The sequence below is a fragment of the Scyliorhinus canicula genome, chromosome 16 (assembly GCF_902713615.1).
Source record: "Scyliorhinus canicula chromosome 16, sScyCan1.1, whole genome shotgun sequence".
Taxonomy (NCBI): Eukaryota; Metazoa; Chordata; class Chondrichthyes; order Carcharhiniformes; family Scyliorhinidae; genus Scyliorhinus; species Scyliorhinus canicula.
Window position 1 is genome coordinate 88452137 of NC_052161.1, and position 20531 is coordinate 88472667.

The following is a 20531-nucleotide window of genomic DNA, read 5'->3' on the forward strand; positions in this document are numbered from 1 at the left end:
CACAGGGACAATTCGTACAGACTTGTCCGTAATGATGAGAGTGACCCCCGGTCACACAATTCCAAAGTTTCATGCCTGATCCACACAAGGGTGTGGGATCCGGGAGAGCAGGACGACGCAATGTCTGAATCCCGACACGGCAACCCCTTTGTGACCCTGTTCACAGAGGCAGAATCAAAGTGAGGTGTCCAGATGATGTAAAATAGGAATCGTTTGAGGGAAACGATGTCCTTTCTGATGGAACCTGCACGTATGTTTGTCTTCGTTTTATGTTTGTTTGTTTTCAGGATTGTAAATTGTTCAGCTGGAGGATGGACATCTTCTTTTCAGCTGAAAAGATTGTGACCACCTCACATACACAATAAGTTTCTCTGCCGAAACCTTTGAGAACTTCGGTTCCAAAAACCCAGTTTGATTGGAGATCTTTTCCAAAGTTGTAAGGCCACACGCCAAATAGTTTGTCCGCAGAAATCTCTGAGAACTTCAGTGATGTCCTCAGTTGGAGCATCTTGGCTCCCTTGGTTTTTTTTTAGGTGCCCCTCTATTCGGCGAAATAGAGGCTGCAAGTCATGGTAAATACATTCATACCCGTTTTTCTTTCCAGGTTACTCAGGCAGTGGACAAACGGCACTGAGGACCCGCCCTGTCTGAGAACCAACCCTTGGTCAGCCAAGCTCGGGTATGGCACAGCACGCCCTACCCGGGGATCCCATCCAACTCATACCCGTCGCGGCCCATACGCAACTCATTCGGAAGTTTGTTTCAAAGTTTGTTTTCATTTTAAGTTAGGTAGCCCTTCGGCCGCCATCCCACATGCTATTTACATCCGGGAACATTCGGATGGTAAATCAGCAAAGCCTGCGAGACGGCTCGCAGAGGGAGGGATTGTTAGGTGTATGCTGGTCTTTAAATTCGCTTTTTGAAAAAAAAAAATGAGGGGAGTCACAGGGTGTGACTTAGCCAGTCATTTTAAAGGGTCAATTGGGTTTTGAAAGACAGATGCACTAACAAGTAAAGGTCTTAAACTGTGTATTGACAGATACTGTGCTTGATCCCAAAGGTTTCAAAGGACGAGACAGAGGTCGAAGCCAGGATTGTCAATACCGGAGGAAGAAGGAAGAGAAAGAAGAAGAACAGCAAAATGATGGAAACCCACCTATTGTTTCTAAATGTTATGTGTATATGTGTGGAAACAAGACACGTTTCCCCCACAACCCCCACCGTAAATGTTTCAATTACAGCAAACCCCCAGTGCTCAGCTCTGATCAGCGAGGTTCAGACCTGGTGCACTAAATTCATGACGTGGTACTCCATGTCCTATATAATCGAATCACTGTTGGTGATCGCGATCCTCATCATACTAGTACAGACCCTCAGGTTGAGGAAATGGAAGAGGAGAGCCTCTCGTTCCAGCACCTCACCCATCTATAGAGTTCAATCCCCCATCTTCGGATTCCACCAAACCCCTCAACCCCTCACTGATTACAACACTCTGTAAATAAAAAGTTCAGCCATGTATTATATTGTTCCATACTCGACTGCCGAGTTGGGAAGTGTGATGTTGTGGTGTGAATGATTAAGGTTTTAGAGTGATGAAATGTTAAGTTAAGGTTAAGGTTAATAGTGATAGGTAGAGGTTCCCAGTTGTAGTAATGCATGTCCCTTTGACATAGGGCCAAGTAGAAATGTTAGTTAAAAATTTTTCTCTTCTTCCCATAGTTTAAGATAGAGTAGAACAGGAACTGGCAAGAGGTCAGAACACAAGGAAGGCAACGTACATAGGTGATCCTTCACAATAGTATGATTGTGAGGATCACAAGGAGGGAATGTAGCCATGCTGGCCACGCAAAATGGACACTGAGCCAAAGTAAAATGGAAGACAGAAGGAAAAAGCCTGTTTAGTGAGAACAGACAGCCTGCTCTCAACTAATTAGCATTTTGCAAGCAGCAAACCAGTTTCTGGCCAGGTGCAAGATCTCCAAGCCAAAGGTGTTAATGGCAAAGCGCTTAGCATTCTGATGAGGCAGCCCAGATCCAGGCACGAACAATGGCAACATTTCCATCTCAATGTAACACTTAATTGGTTGCGCAGACAGGATGGCACCAGAGTAAAGAATATCGGAACCACCCCCCAACATCGAGGAAAGCCCCCGCATTGGAGGATTTCGAAGGTAACCGTTTGGAAACGCTCCAATCGGTACCGAAAGGTAGAGCCCGCCTAGAAGGGGGCAAGGACATTAGAGAGGGGTATAAAGGCAAATTCCCCACATAGCCCGGTCTGTTAAACCCGTGCTCCGGTCCTGATAGACATCTTGCATCCTGACTCCAGCCGTTGAGCACCAGCTGCCGAAACCGTAAGTTCAACGCTCGCTACGCGATCCAAGCCCACTAGACCCCCAGTACCAGAACGCTTGCTGAAGGCTGCAGTACAAGACCAGGACGAAGGCCTCGTTCCCTGACCTTGCCTGTTCCTGTTAGATAAGTATTCTGTTCACTTAAGTTTAGTTATAGCTTAGTCTCTTAGTGTGTGCATGAGTATTTATTATAACTGTATAATAAATATTATCGTTTGGACCTTACTAATCGGTGTATCGTCTTTATTACTTTGAACTTGACCTTGGAATACTTGTGACGTGTCTATACGGCAACTGGCGACTCCTAAAGCTGAATAAATACATAGAACAGAGCCTAGTAGTGTTAAGCACACGTCGAATACGGAGGCGTGTTAATACACTCCAATAAACGCGTTTTACAACCACAGTAAAACGTGCAACAATATCAACCATTTTTCCCCTTATATATACTCTCTCATGCAACTGTTCTCTCTCATGCGTCCTCTCTCACAAGTTCTCTGCTTTTTCAGGCACACTCCCCCCTTTCTCACCTGCCCTCTCCCCTCTATCATGTGCCCCCTCTCACACGTCATCTACCCTCTCCCAAATTCCATCTCCCCTTTTCCATGTGCCCTGTCCACTCTCCGCATTCACACTATCACTGTCCTGCTCAACTCCATCTTCTCTCACTCACCCTGTCCCCTCTAAGTCACCCTCTCCCCTTTCACAAACTCTACTCTTTTACAGATCCTCCCAGTATTGTTCTCACCCTTCTTGTGGAAGGTGTAGACACATCGTTTCCCACAATCTCCGACTTGACAGCACTTCTTCCAGCCTGTGCAATCCTCGTCTCTCTCACACTTCTCCGCCTCCCCCTTGTCACAGATGTGTTGCGTCGTGGAAAGTTCTGGACATTCCCTGTTACTCTTCCCTGTTTTAAAAATGAGAATGCAACGAGAGGCAAGTTTTGCAAATCAACAACTAAAATACCAAGAATGTTAGAGATTCCAAGGACAGGGAGAGAGGGCGACAGTCCAAGGAGGGATTTGAAAACAAGGATGATGATTCTAAATTTGAGGAAATGCCAGACAAATGGAACATTGTCTTTTATTTCCAGAAGAATCAATTTAAAATGAGTGAAGTTTTGCTCCAGTTGTACAGGTTGCAAAGTGACCACATCTGGAGTACTGTGCATGATTTTGGTATCCGTACTTAAGGAATTACTTAAATTATATTCAGAGCCATTCAGAGAGGGCTGGCTTGACTGATTCCTGGGATGGAGGGAGGATTAGTTTATGAAGAAATGTTGAGCAGTTTGGGTCTGTCTCCATTGGATTCAGAAGAATGAGAGATGATCTTATTGAAAAATACAAGATCCTGATGGGGCCTGTCAGGGTGGATGCTGGGATGATGTTTCCCCCTCATGGGGAAAGACTATGACTTGACGACTGGCGATCAGGATAATTTCATTCTCTGTGTGGGGTGTGAGGTTGTAGAATTGACTTCTCCAGAAAGCAGCACAGGCTGGGTCATTGAATGTATTCAAGGTCGAGTTAAATAGAGTTTTGATCAGCAAGGGAGTCAAAGGGTATGGGCGGGGTAGACAGCAAGGTGAAGCTGAGGCCACAATGAGATCAGCCATGATCTGATCGACTGAGAAAGCTCCAGGATCCAAACTGGACTGAGCAGCTCCAGCTGGGAATTGAAGAAATCTTTATTCTTGAATGGGTTGTTGGCATTAATTGCCGATCCCTAATTGCCCTGAGAAGGTGGTGGTTGTGTTGTTCCTTGTGTCTTAAGAAAGCTCGTAGTCTTAAAGTTGAAGTATATGTTTTATTGTGAGTTCGTTCTCTCTTCAGTGCTTAATTTAAAGTTACATCTGTGCTGCTAATCTGTCTTGCTTCCAGCTCCCGTTCCTGTGAAGTGTGTCCTGACTTCCTGTTTGTGTGTATTTATATCTCTCCTGTGCTCCCTCTAGTGCTTGCTCAGTTGTATTGCATCTACACAGATATACAATCACCACAGTGGTGAGCAATTCTCCTCAATACTCAACCACATTGTTATGGATCACATGGAGGCCAGACCAGATAAGGATGGCAGATTTCCCTCTCTGAGGGGCGTTAGTGAATCGGATGTGTTTTTATGTAATCAATGATAGTTATATCATAGTTTTAGATTCTGGATTTATGAATTCAATTCAAATTCCACCAGTTGCCACGGAGGGATTAAAACCCATTTTCCCTGAGCATTCTTCTGTGTCTCTGGATTACGAGTACAGCGACGTTACCGTTATGTCACCATCTCCCCCTATGTATGAACTGGAACTATTCAATATGAGGTTGCTGGGACAGTTTGTCCCTCTTACCGTCTCCGAAAGCGCGATGCACACATCTTTTCCCACAGCCAGCATCGCAGCACGTTAACCACAAATCACAGTCATCATTATCCTCACAATCTTTTCCGTAATTTACATCACACATGGGTCGCAGGCGGCTGGGAGCCGGGCAGCTGCCATTCTCTGTTAGGAAACAACAAGCAGATTGGCTTAAATATGTATCAAATCTCAGGTACCTTTTCTGCAGGTATATAGAGTGAATCTCAATTGTAACATTCAAATATTCCCAGGAAAGCTCCAGCAAAGGGAAAGATACAGAGTAAAGCTCCTTCTACAGTGTAATGACAACAGATTTCTCCCCCCACACTGTAATGAATTCTCAGTTCCACCGCACTGCAATGACTACTCACTCCCCCCACACCCCTCACTACCCCCACACTGTAATGACTCCTGACTTCCCCGCACACTAATGAATTTCACTCCCCCCACGCTATAATGAATTCTCACACCCACCACATTGCAATGACTCATCAGTCCCCCACACTGTAATGACTCCTGACTTCCCCACACACTAATGAATTTCACTCCCCCCACCCTATAATAAATTTTCACACCCACCACACTGTAATGAATTCTCAGTCGCCCAACACTGTAATGAATTCTCAGGGGTCGCCCCACACTGTAATTAATTCTCAGTCCCTCCATACTATAATGACTCCTGACTTCCCCCACACACTGATGAATTCTCATTCCCCCCACACTGTAATAAATTCTCAATCTCCCCCACACTGCAATGACTCCTCACTCACCCACACTGGAGCGACTCCTCACTCCCACCACACAGTAACGATTCCTCAATCTCCCCCACGCTGAAATTATTCCTTACTCCCCCCAATCATGAATCCTCACTATCCCCCCACACTGAACTCACTGTGTCTGACTGGTCACATGGTCACACCCAGATAGCTTGGTCACTTGGGCAGAGATGTGGCAAATGGAGTTTAATCCGGACAAATGTGGGGAAATGCATTTTTGTGGGAGTATAGAAAGATCTGGGTGTACAGTACCACAGATCTTTGAAAGTGGCAACACAAGTGGACAAGGTAGTCAAGAAAGCTTACGGAATGCATGCCTTCATTGGATGGGCCATCGAGTATAACAACTGGGAAGTGATGAATCCTCACTCCCCCACACACTCTAATCAATCCTCAGTTCTCCCACACTGTAATGACGCCTCACACCCCCCAGACTGTAATGAACCCTCACTCATCCACACTGTAAATGAATTCTCACCTCCCCCACACTGTAATGACACCTTATTCCCCCGTACTGTAATGGCTCCTTACATTCCCCACACTGTCATGATTTCTCAGTTCCCCCCACACTGTAATGGCTCCTCACTTTCCCCACACTGTCATGAATTCTCAGTTCCCCCCACACTGTACTGACTCCTCATTATCCACTCTGTGGAATTCCTCACCTCCTTTGAAGAACTTGAAGACACATCTCTTTCCACAGCCAGCATCGCAGCACATCTGCCAATGGTCACAGTCCGCATCTTCCTCACATTCATCTCCGAGCTTCAAGCTGCAAACTTTGCTCAGTGAGCTGCTGGATGGACACTGATCGCTCTCTTCTTTATCGGAAGACAGAAAGAGATCATTAACTGGCCCTTTATAAACACAGGTACAAAGTACAAAAGCTAAAGATTCCTCCTCAAACATTTTATAAATCACTGCTTCAGCGTGAGCTGGAAGGTTGTGTTCAAATGCCCGTTGCCCACTTTTGGAAGGACGTCAAGGCCTTTGAGATACTGAAGAGCAGGAGAGAGACAAATTGGACAATTCTTTCAAAGACCTGGAACAGACATGAAGGTCAGAATGGTCTCTTGGTGTGCTGTCCGCTCAGGTTTAATCCAGCTTTTCTTTGTGTTGATAATCGAGGAGATATTAGGGCGAGGTGACCAAAAGATTAGATAAAGAACTCAGTTTATAAGGAATTTCTTAAAGGAGGAAAGAGCTGCAGAGGCAGTTAAGGAGGGAATTCCAGGGACGGCACATGTCACAGTGGTTAGCACTGCTACCTATGGCACTGAGGACTCAGGTTCAAATCCCGGCCCAGGGTCACTGTCCATGTGGAGTTTGCACATTCTCCCCGTGTCTGCATGGGTATCACCCCCACAACCCAAAGATGTCCAGGTTAGGAGGATTGGCCACGCTAAATTGCCCCCTAATTGGAAAAAAATAATTGGGCACCCAAAATTTATGAAAAAAATATTTTTTATAAAAGGAGGGAATTCCAGAATTCAGGACCCAGGCAACTTAAGTTGTGTTGGTAAATGTTGGACAAAATGCAGGACAGCGAGTAGAGGATTATGGGTGAACCATTCTCAATATCCACTGAGCGTGTCCTTGGGTGAAGTGGAGAGAGGTGGTGGACAATTCTGGCCTAAAACAACACGTGACCAATCAGTTAGCGGGGCTGCAGCATGTGACCAGATACAGGACACGTAGGACAATTCATCAGGTGAGCAATGAGGCACAGGGCAACAGACAATGTGACCAATCACACACATATCCCTGGATCATGTCACCAATCAAACACAAGGCCACAGACAAACAACAAAAAACAATACAGCACAGGAATAGGCCCTTCGGCCCTCCAAACCTGTACCGGCCATGATACCAAAACCCTTAGTACTTCCGTGTGCTCTATCCCGCTATACCCACCCTATCCATGTGTTTGCCAAGATGCCTTTTAAACGACGGTAATGTATCTGCTTCCACAACCTCCCCTGGCAACGTGTTCCAGGTACTCGCCACTTTCTGCGGAAATAAACTGCCTCGCACATCTCCTCTAAACTTTGCCCCATGGACTTTAAACGGATGCACCCTGGTGACTGACCCCTTCCCTGGGAAAGAGTGCCTGCCCATGCACTCTATCCATGCCCCTCATAATCTTGTGGACCTCTATCAGGTCACCAGGGCCCTGGGGTATGTGACCAATCAGACACATAGTCGCTGGTCATGTGACCAATCAGTCACAGGACCCTGGAATTTGTGAGCAATTAGACACAAGGGGTGGAATCTCCGCACCACCGCCGGGTCGGGGAATCGCTGGGGGGCGGCATGAATCCTGCCCCCGCCGGCTACCGAATTCTCCGGTGCCGTGCATTTGGGCCACGTGACTGCCCATTTTAAGCCGGTCCCGCCGGCGTAAATTACAAGAGGTACTTACCGGCGGAGCCTGGCCGCGTGGACGGCCTCCGGGGTCCTCGGGGGATCTAGCCCCGAAAGGTGCCTCCATGGTTACCAGGCCCACAATCGGGGCTCACCGATCCACGGACGGGCCTGTGCCGCGGGGGCACTCTATTCCTCCGCGTCAGGCTGCTGTGGATCTCAGCGATGGCCGACGTGGAGATGAACCCAGCCTGCGCATGCGCTGGGATGACGCCAGCATACGCTGACGTTCCCGCGCATGCGCCAACTAGCTCCGGCCAGCGGAGGCCCTTCGTCGCCGGTTGCCGTGATGCCAAACCTGTTGCATGCCGGCCGGCACGGCGCAAACCACTCCTGTGCTGGCCTCGCCTTGAAGTTGCAGAGGATTCTGTACCTTCGAGGCGGCCTGACGCCGGAGTGGTTCACGCCCCTCCTTCGCGCCGGAGATGCCCGCCCTGCCGATTCCCGCAGAATCCCGCCCATGGTCTGTGACCAATTGTACACAGAGTCCAGGAGCTTAGTATTGCGTCGTACACAGGGGTCTATATCCTGGGGCCTTTTCCTTTGGACAGATCCTGCAGCTCTCTTCTGTTATTGTTTGTCAGTCAAAGTTAAATTGTGTTGTGCAGTGAGTTATTTGTGGATTGTACTTACTATGCCAGCGAGAGTAGACACACTTCTTCCCACAGCCGATATCACAGCACTGCTTCCAGGAACTGCAGTCTTCATCATCATTACAAGATTCACTCGAGTTGCTGGCACAGATCCTCCTCGCTCGGTACGAGTCGGGACATTCATCTCCTTCATCTGCATGAGAAAAAGTTGTGAGTTAAAGGTGGAGGGAGTTACACACAGCAAAACAGGGTTTACAGTAAGAAAGAGAGTACTGAGGGAATGCTGCACTGTCTGACGATCAATACAGAGACTGTATCGCACAGTCAGAGGACCATATCGAAGGAGTGCTGCACTGTTTCACACTCTCTTCATCAGTACGTCACATTTTGTTTTGATCAAAGCATTCTTCTGTCTCTCCCTCACATTGTCTGTTTCTCTTTCCTTTTTGTCAGTGTGTCTCGCTCTCCCTCTCTCTGTCGCTATAACTCTCTCTTGTTTGCTGAGTGTCAATTTCTGCCATATTCTGCTTCATTTTTTTCTCTTATTCTGCTTCAAACTATCTCATTGTCTCTCTCTTGCCCTCTCTTCTTTGTTCACTTTCTTCCTTATCCCCATGCTCTGCTATTTCCATGCTTACCGTCATCCATGAAGCTGGTAATACAGAGTTTTCCACATTTGGTGTCACAACAGGTCTGCCAAGCATCACAATCATCATCTCCGCTGCACTGGTCTCCAAGTTTCAGATCACACATTGGGGTGAGACGGTGGGGCGCTGGACAGGTATCATCCCCTGGAATACAGAAATCGGAGATCAGTCAGGAAAACCAATTATGGAGAGATCCCTCAGGAGAATCCAAGCAAAGTGGTTTCCTTCAGGAACACATTAATGACGAATGAAGTCGCACATCTTTAATTGGAGTCAGGGGTGAAACAGCTCGGCAACAGGTTCCATCGCCAGTCTGATTAATGTAGAAATGTTTATATACATTGCATTTGCAATCTTTTGCAGTAATATTATTAAGAACCCTGGTTCAAAATACAGGCTGTGTGTCTCCTAAAGCTGTAATTAAGGAGTCATAAGGTGAGGGAATCATTTATTCAAACCACTTTGTTGGTCACAGATAAAAGTTTAATAGAATGATGTTTATATATTGGCTGGTTCCCTGTGAGATAGATAATGTGAGGGTCAGTATTTAGTCCAACTAGTCTGGTACTGGGGCATCTTAATGGGTTACAGAGAACGTCATTAATTGGAGGAGCCAGATCTGACTGTAGTTTGAAATCTACTAGAATATTTTAAGTGGAACAGCGGTTTGCCATGGGATTCGAGTCTGACAAGACAGAAGGATTATTTGGTTGTTCCTGAAAAGGGTCTTTCTCACTCTCTTTAAAAGTCTGCACAGATGAGCAAGTAACCTGTATCATTAACTTTATTTGGCAGTGGCATTTGATTTGGATTGGGTTGCTCAATTCAAGTTCGTGGCAGGTTCAGATAGTAAGTTAAAGATTTTCTTTTATTTAAGAAGTATTTACATGTTAATTGTAAAGCTATTCCTTTGATGTTAATTCTGTGTTTAAATTAGTTTGTTTTCACATAAAAGGTACTTGCTGAGAGGGCATATCCTTTCCACACAGTTTTACAAATTCAAATATTTTTGGTGGTTCACATCCAGTATCATAACTAAAGTTGAATTCTGTCCAGTAATCTAACACCGGTCTATGCTGAGTTAGCCTCATCTCTCACATTCAGTCTCTCACATGCACATGCATGCACACAGACACAAACACAAACACACATGCTCTGACACACGCACGCCCTGACGCACGCATGCTCCGACGCACGCACGCCCCGAGACACGCACGCTCCGACACACGCACGCTCTGACACACGCACAAACCGATACACGCACACTCCCACTCGCACACTCCCTTCCCAGCTGGTGATGAACTCAGAGCTCCATGAATAGACTCCAAGCACCACAAACCCTCTGAACCACTCACGGGACATGAAGAAGCGAGGAACACATCTCTTTCCACACTCGGCATCACAGCACGAGGACCAGGCCAAGCAGTCAGCGTCATTCTCACACACATCTCCGAGCTTCAGTTCACAGAAGTTGTCCAAACGGCTGGAAGCAGGACATTGGGTAGCTGGAAGACACAAAGATCAAACACTCCATCAAAGAGTGACAGGACAGCGACAGCGTGTGGTTAAATACAGAGGAAAGCTGAGCGATTTCTTACATCTGGTCAGGAACTTGGGGACACATCTGCTTCCACAGCTGGAATTGCAGCAAGTCTGCCAACCATCACAGTCGCTGTCATTGTGACACTGGGTGTTGAAGCTCATTGTGCAGATGTGAGTCAGTCGAGAAGATTCTGGGCATCTCCGGTCACCACCTGTAGAGTGAACAGTGATACACGGCTCAATTTGATGTGTTTAATCTGGACGTCGCTTCCCACTCACCCCACTGGTTCTTCCAGTCCCCTTGTAACCTCCATCGCTAATGAGTAGCATCTAGGAGGGGAGCGAGTGTCTCGATTAATTACTTACCCTTGCCATGGAACACATGGACACACCGTCTGCCACAGGTGGTGTTACAGCAGGTCTGCCAGGCATAACAATCGTCGTCATCTTCACACAGCTCCCCGTACCTCAGCTCACACATTGTGGACAGGCGGTGTGGGGCAGGACAGTGCCCTGCTGTCAGATCTGGAGAAAGGAGAGACAGAGGTGAGAATTGGATGGGAGCGAGGATCTCAACATCAGCATGCTGCATTATCAGCTCCAGTCAGCTGGCACTGTCTTTTCATTCATCTTTGTTGAGACACAGTTGATACTTTGCTGGGTCAGGTTGACCATGTGCTCTTACCTGAGAATTTCGGACTGTGCTGCTGTCCCATGAAGGAGTGGACACATCTTCTGCCACAGGAAGTCTCACAACACTGCATCCACTTGCCACAATCCTCCTCATCCTGACAGGGCTGACTGTGGTTCATCCTGCACACACGGTCCAGACTGGATGTATCAGGACACTTCTTGGCAGTCCAATCTATGAAATCACGAGGTTGGTTAAGGCTGGAGACAGCTGAGATGGGGACAGACATAGAGAGAGCGATGGACAGAGGGACAAAGCGAGAGAGATAAAGAGTTAGACAGAGACGGGAACAGAGAGACAGAGAGAGTGAGAGGGACAGAGAGAAAGAAAGAGAGGGACAGAGAGTGAGAGATGGACAGAAGAGAGACTGCTTGAGAGAGAAAGAGAGAGCTGGAGTGAAAGACGGAGAAGAAGCGGAGAGTGAACCAGAGAGAGGGACGGAGAGGGAGACGAAAAGAGAGAGTTGGAGAGAGACAAAGAGATAGACAGAGAGACAGGGAAAGAGATGGATTGATAGACAAAGAGAGAGTGAGAGTTGGAGCTTGAGAGACAATGGGTGAGAGAGAGAGTGAGATAGACATGTATAGACAGTCAAAGGGAGAGGAAAACAGACGGATACCTGGACAAAGAGAGAGAGAGAAAGCGGAAGACGAAACCTGAGAGAGAAAGGGAGAGAGTGACAGATCGAGAGACAAAGAGATTAGAAAAAGAGAGAGACATCATAGAATTTACAGTGCAGAAGGAGGCCATTCAGCCCATCGAGTCTGCACCGGCTCTTGGAAAGAGCACCCTACCCAAGGTCAACAACTCCACCCTATCCCCATAACCCAGTAACCCCACCCAACACTAAGGGCAATTTTGGACACTAAGGGCAATTTATCATGGCCAATCCACCTAACCTGCACATCTTTGGACTGTGGGAGGAAACTGGAGCACACGGAGAAAACCCACGCAGACACGGAGAGAACGTGCAGACTCCACACAGACAGTGACCCAAGCCGGGAATCGAACCTGGGACCCTGGAGCTGTGAAGCGATTGTGCTATCCACAATGCTACCGTGCTGCACATCGAGAGAGAGGAGAAGGGAAAGAGGAAGTGATAGAGATAGAGAAAGAGAGAGGTAGATAGAGAGATAGAGTGTGGGACAGAGAGAGAGAGAAGGACAGATAGAGAGAGAGCGATGTTGTGCGAGTGGCAAAGAGAGGTCCAGAGAGAAAGAAGGAGAGAGACAGCCAGAGAGCCAGAAAGAGAGATGGAAAGAGAAAGAGAGAGAGAGAAAAAGGGAGACAAGAAGAGAAAAAGACAAAGAGCGAGGCAGAGAGCGAGACGTAGAGGGAGAGAGACAGACAGAGAGAGGAAGACAGAGAAAGGAATAGAGACGGAGAGAAAGACAGACAGGCAGATAGAGTGAAACGGAGAGAGAGAGACAGGAACAGAGAGACAGAGAGAGAAAGAATGACACAGCGAGAAAGAGGGACAGGGAATGGGAAATGCAGAGAGAGAAAGGGACAGAGAGAGTGAGAGGGAGAGAGAGAGAGAGAGAGAGAGAGTGACGGTGTGAGAGAGACAGGACCAAAAATACAAAGTGATGGATGGAGATAGAGAGAGAGAGAGAGAGAGAGAGAGAGAGAGAGACTGAGACTGGACCAGAAAGAGAATCAAATGGATTAAAAGAGAGAACGATGGAGAGGGAGAGAAGAGAGAGCAGGACAGGGAAGAGGCAGAGAGACATATAATGACTGACAAAGACAGAAAAAGTGATAGAAAGAGAGACACAAAGAGAGATGGACCGAGTCTGAGAGAATTATAAACAGGGAGAGAGACAGAGGCAGACGGGTCAGAGAATCCTCGGGGGGCGGCGCCAGTCCCGTCCTGCCGCCCCAACACCGGCTCCCGTATTCTCCGCCGCCAGTATTTGGGCGGGGCGGAGTCACACCACGCCAGTCGCGGGCCATTGCAACGCCCCCCCCCCCCGGCAATCCTCCAGGCCACGATGGGCCAAGCGGCTGTCTGTTTCTGGCAAGTCCCGCTGGCGTGGTTTAGACATGGTCCCACACGGCGGCACCTGGCAGGTAAATCGGCTGGGGCGGTCCTCGGGATGGATGGGGGGGGGGTGTTCGCGGGGGGATCCGACCCTGGGGGGTGCGATCGGGGTCCACCGAGCTGTGGGCGGGCCTGTGCCGTGGGGGCACTCCTTCCATGTGTGCCGGCCCCTGTAGGGCTCCGCCGTGGCCGGCACGGAGAACAGAACCCCCTGTGCATGCGCCAGAATATTCCGGCTGATCCGTGCATACGCGGGGTTACGCCGGCCCTTTGGCGCATGCACGGACTTGTGCAGTCCCTTTAGCGCTGGCTGGCGCGGTGCCAACCCATCCAGCGTCTCCTAGCCCCTGGAAGTGCAGAGGATTCCGCTACTTCTGGTCGCCCGCCGCTGGAGAGGTTCGTCGGCGTCGGCCATCGCGCCCGTTTTGGAGAATCCCACTTATCGTGAGAGACAGAGAAAGATACAGATGTGACCCACTGCAGAAATGTACAGACCTGTTGAGGATCTGTTACTTTCGGACCAGGAACTTCCCCAATTGGATTTCCCAAAGGATGATGGAACACATCGTTTCTGACAGCCAGCGTCACAGCAACTTTGGGAACCACTGCAATCTCCATCCGACTCACACACCTTCCCGAAGGTGCTGTTGCACACACGGGCCAGATACTCTGGACGAGGACATTGCCCATCATCTATGTGAGAGAAAGAGACATACACAATCCAGCATCACCGAGACACAGAGTAAAGTTCCTTCTGCACAGGCGCATCATACACTCCCAGGATAGGTGGAGCATAGGGTTTGATACAGAGTAAAGCTCCCTCTACACTGTCCCCATCAAACACTCCCAGGTGAGGTACAGCACAGGGTTAGATAAAGAGTAAAGCTCCCTCTAAACTGTCTCCATCAAACACTCCCAGGAGAGGTACAGCACGGGGTTAGATACAGAGTAAAGCTCCCTCTAAACTGTCTCCATCAAACACTCCCAGGACAGGTACAGCACAGGGTTAGATACAGAGTAAAGCTCCCTCTACACTGTCCCCATCAAACCCTCCCAGGAAAGGTACAGCACGGGGTTAGATACAGAGTAAAGCTTCCCCTCCACTGTCCCCATCAAACACTCTCAGGCTAGATATACAACAATCTCAGATACAGAGGGCATGATTTAATGGCCATACCACGCCCGGCAGAAAGGGTCTAGAAGGGGAGCCGGAATGGGGTGTGGGAAGGCCTGAAAAAGTGGGCCCCTCAGTGACCCCATAGCGGGGTACCATTACTTGGGGTGGGGAGGTGCAATGCAAATGTTTGAGGAGGTGACATTCCCCATAGGTGGGGAACCCACAATCCCACCTGCAGATCGAGGCACATTTGAAAATAGTTGCCCGATCTCGGAGGAGCCAGTCTGGCAAGCAGTTTCAGCTCCCCAGTGATGAAAATAATTCTACCGTGGGCTAAACCCATAGGAAACACCCCAGGCCCCAAAAAAGTGATTAACTGTGCTTAGATAGCGGGGAGGAATTCAAAGGCAGAACTGCCAGCAAACCCCACAACACATAAACACTTGGAAACATTTCCATTAGATTGTGCCCAGAGTAAAGTTCCCTCAACATTGTCACCATCAAACACTCCCAGGACAGGTACATCACGGGGTTAGATACAGAGTAAAGCTCCCTCTACAGCAGCCACATTCACCACACACATCAAACACTGGCAGGATAAGAAAAGTACCGGTTAGACATGGAGTGAAGCTCAGCCACGTGACTCACCTCCTCTGGAAAAGCTATAGACACACCTGGTCCCACAAGGAGTAAAGCAGCACGTCTGAAATTTGCCACAGTCACTCTCACTGCTACAGGCCTTCCCCATGGTCGAATTACACACATAGCTCAGTTGACTGGGGCTGAAGCACTCTCCCGGTTTGTCACCTACAAGGACAACAATTGGATATAAGGGTCAGTCTGCACAGGAGGGAATAGTGGGGCAGGATTCACCATGGGAATTCTCTCAGTGTTTTCAGTTCTTCAGAGTTTGATAGGCATTGGATTAATGGTCCTGATGCACTATCAATGACCACAGAAACGAGCATGTAGTCCGAATTGAAGGCTTTAATCGACAAGATGTTTCCCCAGCAGCTCAAGTACAGAAAAGGCAGCTGCAGGGGAAACACGGGTTCTTATACCCTGCCTCAATGGGCGGAGCTACCTTACATTCTGACCAATGGGTTACAAACCATTGGGCCAATGAGCAGCGAGCCTTCTCCACCAATGGTGGCTCAGCACTCCCAGGTACCGTAGTACCTCTAGTCATACTACCACAGGTCCTAGTTTCCCCGGCACCCTGGGTCATGAAGCAAGCATCTTGTAGTTTTCAATTTTCACTTCCTGAACCTCGTGAAGCTGCATCTGGCAACTAAAAATCTGACCCCGGCCTTCAGAGCCCAGCGTCTTTCATACTGAACTGTGAAACCATTCATAGTCACGCCTGAGGCAGCACAGTGGCACAGAGGTTAGTACTGCTGCCTCACATTACCTGGGAGCCGGGATTGATGCTGGCCTTGGGTGACTGTGTGGAGTTTGTACATTCTCCCCATGTCTGTGTGGGTTTCCGCCAGCTGCTCCTCTTTCCTCCCACAGTACAAAGATGTGTAGGTGATGTGGATTGGCCATGATAAATGCACAGGGTCACGGGGATGGGCCAGGGTGTGGCATATGTACAGTGCTCTTTCGGAGAGCCATTGCAAACATGATGGGCCAAATGGCCTCCTTCTGCACTCTAGGAGTTCAATGGAAACAGCAGCCTCTGCCCTCTACTGGCTAGAGTTTATCAGTCTCTGTCCTCTGCAGTCTTGTGTCCATCAGTCTCTGCCCTCTGCAGTCTAGTGTCCATCAGTCTCTGTCCTCTGCAGTCTAGTGTCCATCCGTCTCTGTCCTCTGCCGTCCAGTGACCATCCGTCTCTGTCCTCTGCAGTCTAGTGTCCCTCAGTCTCTGTCCTCTGCAGTCTGGTGTACATCAGCTCTGTCCTCTGCAGTCTAGTGTCCATCAGTCTCTGCTCTCTGCAGTCTAGTGTCCATCAGTCTCTGTCCTATGCAGCCTTGGGACCAATGGACTCCTCCCTACCAGTCTTGGGTTTATTGGAGTCTATCGCCATGTGGTTGTTGCCTCATTCACCCAGTTTAATGTCACAGTCACTCTCTCAGACCCGGGCTCACCTTGTGTGAATGAGTAGAGACATTTCTTGCCACATCCAATGTCACAGCACTGTTGATAAGCACGACAATCGTCATCATCCTCACAAGACTGAGTCACATTTTTCTTGCAGAGAGACGACACTTTGGAAACTTCTGGACATTTCTTTGGCAAAACTAAATAACATAAAAATCTAAATCAGTCAAATGTCACAGGACATAAAAATCTTATAACCTCAATTACAGAGTAAATTAAGGTCAACAGTACACTCCCAGGACAGGTACAGCATGGGGTTAGACAAAGTAAAGCTCCCTCCACTCTGTCCCCATCAAAGATCCAGAGTAAAGATCCCTCTGCACTGTCCCCACCAAACACTCCCAGGACAGCACGGTGTTCGATCCAGAGTAAAGCTCCCTCAACACTGTGCCCCCCAAACATGCGCAGGACATTTACAGCATGGTGTTAGATACAGAGTAAAGCTCCATCTACACAGTTCCCATTAAACACTCCCCGGGGTGGAATACAGCGGGCTTTGATACACAGTGAAGCTCCATGTTCACTGTCACATTCAATCTCGGCCCTTCCTGCTCAGTCTGTGTGGGATTCCCCCATGAGAGCGTGTCTGCTGCTCTGTAACTGATGCTCACATTTGTTGATGAATGTTGGGACACATTTCGCCCCACAGCTGGTTTTGCAGCACATCTGCCAGATGTCACATTGGGTGTCGTTGCTGCAATCATTTCCTAGTGTCATGTCACACATCATTGTGAGTCTCCTGGAGACTGGGCATGTTCCATTCACTGAAATATAAGAGGAGACAAAATCACACCACAACCATCTCATCAGTGTGGGACCCTCCCAATCCCAAGAGCACTGGGAACTAGATCCTGCTCTGTGTCCGCTTTCTCCAGTGAACCTAACACACTTCCTGTCCCAGAGCTTTGGTCACTCTGATCTCCTGAGGCAGACTAACAGTCACACAAAATATCTGATTGTGGTATTACAAACTCCGGTCCAGACCCCAACATTTTCTCGGATACCAGACAGAAATCCCAATTTGTTATTTTTAATTTGTAACACGTAAAGGAAAGATATTTCTCTCCAAGAGTGATTCCATGCAAAAAACAGGGATGCGGGGCTGGATTCTCTGTTTTGGGGACCATGCCCCCACACCGTTGTAAAAACTGTGGCTTTTCACATCAGAACAACTGGTGTGAGTGAGAGTGAGAGAGTGAGAGCAATGGAGAGAGCGAGGGAGAGTGCGAGGGAGAGCACGAGGGAGAGCCTGAGGGAGAGCACGAGGGAGAGTCTGAGGGAGAGCGCGAGGGAGAGCACGAGGGAGAGCCTGAGGGAGAGCCTGAGGGAGAGCACGAGGGAGAGTCTGAGGGAGAGCGCGAGGGAGAGCACGAGGGAGAGCCTAAGGGAGAGCCTGAGGGAGAGCCTGAGGGAGAGCCTGAGGGAGAGTGCGAGGGAGAGCGGGGGGGAGCGCGAGGGAGAGCCTGAGGGAGAGCCTGAGGGAGAATAGGAGGGAGAGCCTGAGGGAGAGTACGAGGGAGAGCCTGAGGGAGAGCACGAGGGTGAGCACAAAGGGAGCGCGAGGGAGAGCGCGAGGGAGAGCCTGAGGGAGAGCACGAGGGAGAGAGCGAGGGAGAGCCTGAGGGAGAGCTTGAGGGAGAGCGCGAGGGAGAGCGCGAGGGAGAGCCTGAGGGAGAGCACGAGGGAGAGCACGAGGGGGAGCACAAAGGGAGAGCGAGGGAGAGAGCGAGGGAGAGAGCAAGGGGGAGCACCAGGGAGAGCCTGAGGGAGAGTGCGAGGGTGAGCACGAGGGGGAGCATGAGGGAGAGCCTGAGGGAGAGCGCGAGGGAGAGCGCGAGGGAGAGCACGAGGGAGAGCACGAAGGGGAGCACGAGGGAGAGCCTGAGGGAGAGCGCGAGGGAGAGCGTGAGGGAGAGCGCGAGGGAGAGAACGAGGGGGAGCACGAGGGATAGCCTGAGGGAGAGTGCGAGGAAGAGCACGAGGGAGAACCTGAGGGAGAGCACGAGGGGGAGCACGAGGGGAAGCACGAAGGAAGAGCGAGGGAGAGAGCGAGAGAGAGCACGAAGGGAGAGGGAGGGAGAGAGCGAGGGAGAGAGAGAGAGAGAGAGACCCTGTCAAATTAATGCTGAATCTCCGACAACCATCTGCAGAAACTGTTGTTCAGCTCACAGCTTTCTTTAACACAATTCAAAAAACTGACTGTTAGACACCTGGTACAGACCTGGATCCTCCATCACCACATCATCTGAATCTCACTCAACTTGCATGACTTAATTGCTTACGTTTATGCACAATATATCAAATGATCTACGGCTCTGAAATCAAAAACCCATCAGTCATTACTTTGTTAAAAAAAGCAGGACCTATTATAACAATGATCTCACTCTTATGACATCTTAATAGCACCTTCTGCCGCCACAGTGTCTGTCTTTATTTTTTTCAGGACTTTTAAAACATGTTACTGCAGCACATATACATAGACCCTACCCCAGTCTCTCAAAATCATTACTGCATCAGTGCATATCATATCGAATATATATTAATTTCATACATTCATCACAGTGGGAAGCTGAAATCAGTCTTGTTCAATCTGATACCACAGATTAGACTCAATGAACAGGGAGCAGGAGCAGGAATCCGGTATGATTCACCCCCTCCTAAACCCAGGGATCATTAGACTGGGATTAGAGCAGGAACATAGGCTGACTCACACCTCGCCCAAACACAGCGGACACTGGGCAGGATTCAGGAGCAGGAACCCTGGATGATTAACCATTCCAACCCCCCCCCCCCCACCCTCCCCCCCCCCCCCCCCCCCCCCCCCCACACTCCCTGAACCATGGGATTGGACAGTAATCAGCAGCAGGACCCTGGGCACATTCACCACTTTCCTAACCCAAGCGTCACTCGACAGGGATCAGGAGCGAGAACTGGGATGATTCTCTCCTCTCCATAACCCAGTGACCTCTGGACAGGAATCAGGAGCAGGGACCCAGGCTGATTCACTGCACCTCCCTAACTGAGGGGTCATCGGACTGGGAACAGGAGCAGGAACACGGAATGATTCACCCCTTCCCGAACCCAGGTGTTATTGGATAGGGGTCAAGAGCAGGAACCCGGAATGATTCACCCCCTCCCGAACCCAGGTGTTATTGGATAGGAGTCAGGAGCAGGAACCCGGGCTGATTTACTCCGCTCACTAATCCAGGGTAAATAGACAGGGATCAGGAGCAGGAACACGGAATGATTCACCACCTCCCGAACCCAGGTGTTATTGGAAAGAGAGCAGGAGCAGAAACCCGGGTTAATTCACTCAATACTCCAACCTATGTTGACGGGAATGGGGTCAGTGTACAGTGGGTGGGGACGATTCTCTCACCTCCTGTGAAACACTTGGGGATACATTTCTTGCCGCAGTCTGCATCACAACAAGTGTGGAAAGCATCGCAATCCTTGTTCTCTTCACATGAATCTCCGGTGCTCATCTGGCAGAAGATGGAAAGTCTGTCCTCAGTGGGGCACTGGTCCGTTGGTTCTGAAGAGCAAAGGAGGAATTCACATTGATCCTGTCTCTTTCCCCACATCAGGGACATTTCAAAACGCTCTTTGGTCAATGGTTCACTTTTCTTTAAAGTGTCACAATGTTACAATCTGGGAAATGTGATGAGTAATGCACGCACAGCAAGATCCCACAATCAGCCCTCGAGGTTAAGGCTCAGTTCTGTCTGAATCATGGAATGGTCCCAGCACAGAAGGAGACCACTTGGCCCATCGGGCTCATTCTAACCCTCCACAAGAGCAGTCCAGTTGGTTCTACCCCACCCTGTCACCACCCTTCCCTGTACCCCAGCATTTCCTCCGTACTGCCCTCATTACTGACAACCAG

The 20531-nt window shown here is 49.2% G+C and overlaps 2 protein-coding genes across 2 annotated transcripts in view; both read right to left on the reverse strand.

Annotated features, from left to right (window-relative positions):
• Positions 1-11170, reverse strand: part of LOC119951019 (transmembrane cell adhesion receptor mua-3-like) — a 60327-nt gene extending 49157 nt beyond the window's left edge. Inside the window, exons 1-8 of the mRNA XM_038774052.1 lie at positions 11056-11170; positions 10746-10901; positions 10503-10652; positions 9139-9291; positions 8541-8693; positions 6149-6304; positions 4699-4851; positions 3103-3264 (exon numbers count right to left, since the gene is read on the reverse strand). Coding sequence (XP_038629980.1) covers positions 3103-3264; positions 4699-4851; positions 6149-6304; positions 8541-8693; positions 9139-9291; positions 10503-10652; positions 10746-10901; positions 11056-11170 — 1198 coding nt within the window. The remainder of the gene's footprint in view (positions 1-3102; positions 3265-4698; positions 4852-6148; positions 6305-8540; positions 8694-9138; positions 9292-10502; positions 10653-10745; positions 10902-11055) is intronic.
• Positions 11171-11311: 141 nt separating this feature from the next.
• LOC119951020 overlaps positions 11312-20531 on the reverse strand; it is an 81448-nt gene continuing 72228 nt past the window's right edge. Inside the window, exons 46-51 of the mRNA XM_038774053.1 lie at positions 20025-20180; positions 17257-17409; positions 16633-16785; positions 15190-15348; positions 13920-14117; positions 11312-11424 (exon numbers count right to left, since the gene is read on the reverse strand). Coding sequence (XP_038629981.1) covers positions 11312-11424; positions 13920-14117; positions 15190-15348; positions 16633-16785; positions 17257-17409; positions 20025-20180 — 932 coding nt within the window. The remainder of the gene's footprint in view (positions 11425-13919; positions 14118-15189; positions 15349-16632; positions 16786-17256; positions 17410-20024; positions 20181-20531) is intronic.